The sequence below is a fragment of the Antedon bifida genome, chromosome 1 (assembly GCF_963402885.1).
Source record: "Antedon bifida chromosome 1, ecAntBifi1.1, whole genome shotgun sequence".
Classification (NCBI taxonomy): Eukaryota; Metazoa; Echinodermata; class Crinoidea; order Comatulida; family Antedonidae; genus Antedon; species Antedon bifida.
Genome location: NC_136226.1, coordinates 2,734,060 through 2,743,534, shown reverse-complemented (window position 1 = coordinate 2,743,534; position 9,475 = coordinate 2,734,060). Strand labels below are relative to the sequence as shown.

The following is a 9,475-nucleotide window of genomic DNA, read 5'->3' as shown; positions in this document are numbered from 1 at the left end:
TATATCTAGGACTAGTACCAGTACCGGCATAATTAATGTGTTACTTTAAAAAAGTTCCAAATCATCTATCTGTTACATCTGTCATCTGTTACGACTTTCATTTAATAGTAATATCGATTTAGTTTTACAGCTTAGTATAATTATTAATTAATTAATAATATTAATAGCTTTATTAATCGATAAATATAAGATAAAGCGAGAGAACTTTAAATACGCGCGCAATTAGCCTCCTCGTTTTATCGAGTGCTAAAAAGTTTAAATGTCAAGTCTGTGACGTCACAGCTATTAGCCGCAGCGTGGTGGAAATTTTCATGCTGACCTGGAGCTGAGCCTAAACTTAGTACGTGTGCTTATAATGCTTCAATTCAGAAGCATTCTATCCTCAACCAAGCACGTTGCACATCAGTTTGCACTGCACAAGGAAACACATTTAAAAGGTACGGTATGAGCCTGTAGTTATTAGTAAATAATAGTCAGTAGTGGTTGTATGCTGTAATAACAATGCTAGGCCTCTAGCATTACACTTAACGCCTGTCAGCAGTGGCAAACTTTTATCTATGAAGCCGGGTAAGTTGGTTTGGGTGCTGCTCCTGTGTGTGATAAGCTAGCTAGAACAGGGCAAAGGTCAATTAAACCGGTTGATATACGATGGCTGGCAGTTGCTACTCTGCAGTCTGGTTGTTGTACAGCTCACCAATTAACTGATATAAATGTGGGTTAAAGACGTTATAAATAAGTCTAACTAATATAAGTAATAATTGTACATTTTGTATAAACCCTGGTATAAACGTATTTTAGTACAGTTTAACTGGTGTGATAAATTGTTTTCTGAATTTTTAATTATATGAAGTTTCTCTCCATTCATAAAAAATCTTTCTAAAATTTTTTTTTAGCTGCAAGAGCTATGAGTTCTTTATCAAAGTCACAACGCTTGGATAATGGCGCAATTGGTGAGTTTTTGTTTTTATTTATGTAATTTTCATCGCATCATTTGTGTGCATAATTAATTGATTTAAAAGCTGGAATAATTTTAAACTTCTAAAAGTACATTAACAGGGGGGTTCTATGAATTGTGTTAATATTCTGTCAAAAATTTCAAATTTCATTTTAGCTGTCAAAAAGGGAGCACAAATTATAATTCAATAACATATTTATTTTATTCAAAAAATGTATTTACATAAATGCTGAATAATGTTTTGAATGTTCATCCTGTGAATATTGTTTGTACACTACTTACAATTTTGCTTTGTTTTAAAGCCAACGGCATTCACAGACAAAATCTCCCAGCTGACCAACAGTTCTTCTGCGATGCATTTGAATTAGTTTTCAAAGAGGGCGTGCTAGATGCAACGAAACCAGACACAAAAGGTACATTTTTTTCTAAAACTGACTAAAAAGGCAAAATATATTGCCAATAAAAATGTATGTGTAGAGGATAGTGCTTAGATTTATCTTTGATAATTTATGGTTGCTTTATTTTTCAAAATATTATATAAATAGTTCACACATGCTAGAGTTATGTGAGCATAGAACTTCCATGTTTTGATGGTAGCTATATAATATATAGCTACCATCAAAACATGAAAGTTCAAATACAATGACGTTTTGTTTTTCTCCTTGATACTAGTTGTGGAATTTCATGATCCTGAGGCACTGAAAGGATTGGCTGACTTAAGCATACGCGACGATGGAGAGACCGATGCACAAGTACTAGACCACTGTCGGAGTGCCTTCAAGTACGCCGTCAAACCAGGTTGGTTATTAGTTAATTTTGTTAACATATAACCCCTACATTGGAAAGGGAATCTTTACTGTGAAATGAATATAGCAAAAGATACATATTGTAAAACTACAGCCAAATACACCTCTATTGAAGGGACACTTACAAGAGTATATATATTTGTATTAATACATTTGTATGCTTTGTAATAATAATAATAAATAGATAAATAAATAAAATTCATATTTATATTAAATAATTAAAACATTTGTCAAACTTTTAATTCCAGCAAGTCCTCACTTTTTTAATCAACTGTTTGCGGGTCAAGATTTATATGGTCTGGCTGGTCAGTGGTTGACCGATGCCATCAATGCTAGTCAGTAAGTCCCTTTTTATATTACTGTTGAATATTTTAATAGTAATAATCACAATAAAAGCCAGTGGAAAGTGTCTTCCAATGTATGTGTGATCTATTCTTTAGGTTTGAACTCAACTTATTTGTGATTCCTTTTATTTCAAAGCAAATGTAAAATCTTTATTGGTTATTCATATTCACACTAAAGCTCTGTCTTCACTATCAAACTTTATGTGACAAAAAAATGTGATGTGGACACCATAATGTCATATCACTACCATATTTAACCATATCACTACCATATTTGAGCACATCACTCTTTTTTTTCAAACTAGCTTGATAGTGTAGACAGAGCTTAACATTATCAGCTAGTTTTGTTATGGCAGTATTTCGCTTTACAAAAGATAAACCTAACCTTTTGAAATCATGACTTTAATGCTATACAATTCCTAGTTCATTGAAATTATATATTTAGAAATTGTATTGTAAATCAATACAAAAGCAGCTTTATTTGTTGAGATTTGTACAGCATAGAATCATATACATGTAATGATTAAATTTTCGAATAGAAAGAATGCAGTAAAACCCTATTAAGGGGACATCTTTGGATCCAACAAAGTGTCCCCTTAATAGGGTGTCCCATGAATAGAGGTTTCCCATATATATTCACTGTAGGTGATAGTTAAGAATACCACACTTTAGAACCAATCTGTGGTTATGGTATATAAATAATGTGTTTTTGTTCTTATTCAACCTGATGTTCCTAAGCAGTCTCTGAGATCAGGATCTTGCCCATATATTTCATCCTTCCACTAAGTTTTATGGAAATCGTTCATTTTCTTCGGCATCCGTTTCTCTATGGAATGCGTTGCCTATTGAAATCCGTCAGGCAACTTCCACAAGTGTCTTCAAATCTCTCCCAAAAAAAAAATGTTTCTGTCTTTGTAAAGCGCATTGAGGCTTTCAGCATAATGCGCTACGATATATCAAGTACCAGTTATTATTATTATTTTTTATAGTGTAATATAGGTTATGAACTACAGTAAAACTCCTATTAAGGGGACACATTTGGAACCCATCAAAATGTCTCATTAATAGAAGGTTCCCAACGTAGGGGTTCTACTGTAATTTTGATTAAATATATTTTAAGTAAAATTCTCCATGTATTATAACATGAGATGAACATGAGGTATATACTGAACAATCTGCAAATACCATCAACACTTTGCGATATGCATCAATAGGCTCAATTCATGTTTGATTGCTTTTTGGTGAAAAAGTAATTAGAATATTGTTATTATCTCACATTCCTCATAAATATTCTATTTTGGTTAAAAGTTAATTATAAACCAATATTTTTCTATTTATTTCAAGGTCATGTTTTAGTCTTGATGATTGAGAATTAATTATTTTGATGAACCTGTCCTACCTCCCTCATGTTTTTTGGGGGGAGGGTGTGTGGGAAAATAATCTTCTTTGGGTATTATAGTATATTCCTTTAAAACTTACTGCACTATTATAGTTAACAGCTATATTAATTTTTTTATTTTTTTGTAATAGTTCTATTATTTTATTTACTTTTTACTTAAAGGTACACTTACGAAGTTGCTCCCCTTTTTACCCTTATTGAACACGAAGTATTTGCCAAGTTTAGAGAATTATGTGGTTACAAAACTGGCGATGGCATCTTCTGTCCAGGTTAGTACAGGTTTCTAATTAAGGACCGGGTTGACCGATCAGGAGGTTAAAGCTTGGTTCCTACTAGGTTGTGCAACAGAAGCGAGTTGACCAATCATGATGCGATAGATCATATGAACTGTCGCTTGCGTCCTTGTGTTGCATTTAAGTAGAAACCAAACTCTTAAAGAACACCTTGGTATACAGTGTTTAAAATATATATAGGGAGGCCAAGACTAAAAAAATATCGAAAACCAAAATAGCAGCGTAAAAGTTGGCATGTCAGCATTAATCATTCTTCATTATAATGAGCTGTAATTACAAACACAAGACACTTTTGTTTTACATGTACGTGCAGTGGATCCATTTTAAGTGTGTATTTCAATTTATCTCTAGTGTGAAAGCCATTGGTTTACAGCAATACTGTATATAGAATTGAGAAATTAGTTAGCCACCCCTGGGCGTTCCATTTTAGATTGTTGGTAAAATCAATAAGTGTATTTGGAGTAAGTGGCAAACAGGATTAAATGGAAGATCTATTACCGCTATTGATTATAACAACATGTCTAAATGTAGATTGTCATTAAGGGAACTTGGATAATCACAAATGAGAGGTATTATAAAAATGAAAGATTTCAAAACACAATAATATATGATAATTCTGTACCATTTGAGCTCTGTTCCCACTTAAACTCAATGACGTAGGTTCAACGCAAGTGAGTTGATCAATCACAAGTTTGGATGATCCATCGCGTAGTGATTGCGGTTATTTGCGGTACACTTGCCTCTGAGTGGGAACCAAGCAATAATTACTGCCTTTTGTGGTTTTGGCTGTTAATATTGTATTAGCATTGTGTAATTGAGCTCCCGATTGTTTACAATATCTCCAGATTTTGTTTACATAATGTAAAGACATGAGTCTGTTATTTTTATTCCGTAGGTGGTTCCCTTGCCAATATGTATGCACTGAATGTTGCTAGGTATAAACGATTCCCAGAATCAAAGGAGAAAGGTCTTTATGGAATTCCAAAGCTTGCCATTTTCACATCGGAACAGGTGAGATAAAATCGTGATATCAGGTAAAAAACCAACAAGTCAAAGATGGTTTAAATAATGAAATGAAATAAATATATTTTAAAAAGGAATGTATAAAGAATATATCGGGGGATGAACAGGTAGTGTTTTAGGAACAAATAAAATTGATTATTATTCACCGTGGCCTTCCTCTTCCAAATATTGTTAGTTTTGCATGTGTATACCATGGTAGTTTTTTAAAAATCAAGATTATTGATGTATGGTGATGAGGTATATAAAAATACAATGTTTGATGTAAGGCCTATGTTTATCTATATAATTCACATTTGTTCTTTACAGAGCCATTACTCACTCAAAAAAGGAGCATTCTTCCTTGGTTTAGGTCTTGATAGCCTCAAGATTGTCAAATGTGATGAAATGTAAGTACAGTAGTACACCTCCTTTGGGACACCCCTATTAAGGGACATATGGATTCTACTGTAATTTTTGTTCTCTCTTATCTTGTATGATTCAGTTTTGATATCGTTTATCAGACAGAATGAATCAATCAAACTACCTCTGGCCTTACAGTACTTTAAGATGGTATATAATAGCCTCATAATTTGTATATCTTCGGACACTGGTTAGGTCTCTCAATTTTGGCTCCATCGAACAGAATTAATTAATCCATCAAAAAACAACCTGTGGCCCTACTTAAAGACTGTATAATAAATTGTTGAATTTTTGGACACTGATTGGGTAAGTGCCCGGTGATCAATACTCTCGCTTTATCGATACCACCACTTAGCGTAGACATTATTGATTTGGATGGTGTCTAATGTTTGTAATTTGATTATTCCACAGTGGTAAAATGATTCCCGAAGAACTTGAGAAGGAAATTGAAAAAGCAACACAAGATGTAAGTATGAAAATATATGAATACACTTAGAAATCATGTCAAAATTATTCTACTACTTGTGATTTTAGTTTGTTTCATAAGAAGTTTTCACTGCAATAAACAATGTTTGATTTGTATCAAAAACATTTTTTTAATTTTTGTGAAAGCAACTTTGGGTACAGCTCTATGCTATAATAATATAGTATATATAGTTATATGTAAAAAATAATAAGAAAAATCCCAAATTATTTAATATTTTAGGGGTTTTTGCCATATTTTGTGAATGCAACGTCTGGTACCACGGTGCTTGGTGCGTATGATCCTTTGGAACCAATTGCTGACATTTGCAAGAAACACGATTTATGGCTGCATGTTGATGTAAGTATGAAGGAAATTAATGTTTATGAAAAATATATGCATTACAAAATGTTGGTCAGGAGGCCAAAACTCGCAATTTTTGAAAATATTGTTTATTTTGCCTGATGGTAAATGTTGTATTTTTCATGTATAGGCTGCATGGGGTGGTGGAGCCTTGCTGTCAAATAAATACAAGTATCTATTGAAAGGAATGGAGAGGACAGACTCAATGACCTGGTGTCAACACAAGATGATGGGCGTTCCGCTTCAGTGCTCCGCCTTTGTCATGAACGGAAATGTAAGATATATATTATAGCAGACAAAAGCTCTGTCTGCACTATCAAACTAGTTCTCCAAAAATAGTATTATGTGCCCAAATATGGTAGTGGTATGCTCAAATATGGTAGTGATATAGCATCATCATGTCCATATATGGGCACATATCATACAATATTATTGATTTTTGCTTTCTATTTTAGGAAGGACTTCTACACAAAGCACATGCAGCTGGAGCTAGGTATTTATTTCAACAGGACAAATTCTACGATATGTCCTACGACACAGGTGACAAGTCAATCCAGTGCGGACGCAAAGTAGATGCATTTAAAGTTTGGCTGATGTGGAAGAAGAAGGGAAACAAAGGATTTGAAGAAGAGATTAACACAAAGTTTGCTAACTCAAGGTAAGATGTTTATTTGTCTGTTCACACTGACGGAAATATGATTTTGTCTATGTATTGTACACGATGTCTGAACTAGGGAGGGGTAAGTGTAAACTATCTACTACAACACTGACTTTAAGTTCAGTGCGAAAACGCAAGATAAGCATATGACACTAACAATCTGGAAATAATGTTTTTGGCGCAAGTCAACAATAACCAAATTGATTTCAGCATACCAGAGTTTGTATGAAACAGATGACGTCGCTACTACCGAGTCTGAAAACTTTGTTAAAGCGCTAATTAAAATGTGACCTCACTTTACGATAAAGTTTATGAAAAAAAACATCCAGCTATGCAGTTGCCCCATAGGTCGTAGAAATTAATATTTTGCCGTGTTCAGAACCAGGTTACTAAACACAAGTACACATGGCCACTGCCATGGCAACTACTTTGTTTATTAAATATTATTCTTTTTTTTAGGTACATGGCTGAAGTTATTAAAAGCAGAAACGATTTCACTTTGGTTCTTGAGGTTAGTTTTAGGTTTTTTAGTTTCATTCACTTTAATATTATAAACACATTAAAAAAATTTAAAAAAAATTTCCAATTGAAAGTTTTCATTGTTATATATTTCATTTTTTTCACCAGCCTCAATGTACCAATGTGTGTTTCTGGTATGTACCTCCCTGCCTTCAAGGATTGGAGCGAACCCCGGAATTTTGGGAGAGGATGAGAAAGGTATGTATGTATATATATTAGAGGGCGTATTAATTTTTATCTCTTGAGCATTAGTGTTGTTTTGCAGTACAAAGGCAAGGGTATAAAAAAAAATGTTGCCCATACGGTATGAATATTATATAATCATTTTATTTAAACAGGTTGCACCAATTATCAAGGAAAGGATGGTTAGAAATGGATCTCTCCTGATTGGCTACCAACCACTTGAACCCAGGGTCAACTTCTTCCGTCAGATATTTGCTAATGCCCGTACATCCAAAGAGGACATAGACTTCATCATCAATGAAATCGCGACACTCGGGAAAACCCTTGAGGTTTAGACAAAAATTGTCTAAGCATTGGGCTAGAGCACGAAAGTTGTAACTTGTTATATGCATGTGTATAGATTTCTCTACACTGAAGTATAAGCGATAATTGCTTTATCACCAAGGATCCTAAATAATACTTTATTTTTTAGTTTGAACGTTTTTGTTGAAAATTTTATAAATCAAACTTTTCTTAAATAAAAATAATTTTTGAACTAAATGCTTTTCCAGGAAACTGAAAATAAATCTGCCAAAATATTCTGGAAATTTACACTTGTGAGTATTGACAAATTTCAAGATTTTGTGTCCAACTTAAAGAATAAAGGTTATGTGATTGTGTGTGAGGATACATGTGTTAAAATGTAGCGGATCAGTTAGCCCACCCAAGCTACAGTTTCATTTGTAGCTAGGAACGAACTGGACAAATTAACGGGTTTGGCAATATTATTGTTTGTAATTAACACAATTTTAATATCGGGTAAAATATTTCCACCGAACAAATTTTTAACTTGTGAAATATATAGAATTCAGTACATCACTTGATGGTTTAGAATTCATGTTCTGTGCCTGTTGTGTTTATATATCATTGTTATAACTTCGTAGATCATGTGACAATTTTAAACTCCCGTCAGCTGAAAATGAACATTCTAATTTTAAGTATACTAATATTTATTGTTCAAATGAATATTTTGTCAAAACTTACCTTAAACTAATTTCTATTTAAATTGTAGCTATTAAGATAAGTTATTCTGGTTTTCAAGTTACAAAACTATTCCTACGGGGTAACTATAGGCAACAGTTATAACTTTCCTATCAATCCCAGAGTCCTGGGTCCGATGCCTGTCTAGTGTCAGGATATTTTCCCACAATACCAACTCAATGACTGATTAAATTATCTATTGTCACTCCTTTTAAATGTGTGTAAGATTGTGTGTATGTAAAACACTAGATATACCATTACAAAATACACTATAGTATGCAGAAATGTATGTATTACAGTAATACAATATTCAAAATATATTGAAAATCGAGTGTAACTACAGTACTGTATATTGTATAATAGAGTCCTGCTTCTGATTGGCTGACTTCACTGCCATCTAGTTAACACTCTAGTTTAATTTAATACCTCTATGGTCTTATTTGTTAATTGTAAAAAAAAGAAATAATGTTATGTTGTGTTTGAGACTTATCTCCTCCCTTTATGACTATTGTACAATGCATTCTATAATATAAATATTATGCATTCTATAATAAAAATATTATATTAATTGATTATATTTACTCGTATACAAATACCTCATAAGACAACCATCGAGTTTTATAACCTTTGAATGCTTTATTATAATTTAGTTTATTTAATGCAGTTTCTATAAATTCTGTCCTTTATTATTCAGAGGTGAATGGATGAAAACAATATATACTATAGACAAAAGGCCCTCCTTATAAGAGTTTGTTTACACCTCTTTAAGGAAATTCTGTTTTTTTTACAGAATTCGCGTATTAAAAAAGGGGTTTTTTGGGGGAAGACTTGATGTACGATACCTTTTTATTGGTATGAATAAAGTATTACAAAAAATTTATTGTGTGTTTAATTTTCTTTGATTTTCAAAAAAAAAGACAAAAAAACGAAGGGAGGCAAATTAAACTCTCCTATACAGAAGTACTCGCCACTAGGTGCATTCATATAAGCTTTGATGACGTCATTACCACAATCTGCTTTGAGAAGAATATAAACCGCTCAAATCGGATC

General features: G+C 32.8%; 1 protein-coding gene across 1 annotated transcript; it reads left to right on the top strand.

Annotated features, from left to right (window-relative positions):
• Positions 1-303: 303 nt before the first annotated feature.
• LOC144837679 (cysteine sulfinic acid decarboxylase-like) lies at positions 304-9,305 on the top strand. Its single transcript, XM_078692898.1, has 15 exons — positions 304-437; positions 894-950; positions 1,258-1,368; positions 1,628-1,753; positions 2,010-2,100; positions 3,667-3,773; positions 4,693-4,808; positions 5,127-5,206; positions 5,631-5,685; positions 5,926-6,042; positions 6,176-6,319; positions 6,501-6,703; positions 7,163-7,214; positions 7,331-7,420; positions 7,561-9,305. Exons 1-15 carry the CDS (start codon positions 356-358, stop codon positions 7,738-7,740), a joined length of 1,611 nt encoding a protein of 536 aa, XP_078549024.1. The 5' UTR covers positions 304-355; the 3' UTR covers positions 7,741-9,305.
• The last annotated feature ends 170 nt before the right edge of the window (positions 9,306-9,475 follow it).

Bases quoted from the DNA above. Each gene is read 5' to 3' on its own strand.
- LOC144837679 (XM_078692898.1), top strand. From the start codon at position 356: ATGCTTCAATTCAGAAGCATTCTATCCTCAACCAAGCACGTTGCACAT. The intron at 5,207-5,630 runs GTAAGTACAGTA...ATTATTCCACAG, and splicing joins ATTGTCAAATGTGATGAAAT to TGGTAAAATGATTCCCGAAG. The intron at 6,704-7,162 runs GTAAGATGTTTA...TCTTTTTTTTAG, and splicing joins ACAAAGTTTGCTAACTCAAG to GTACATGGCTGAAGTTATTA.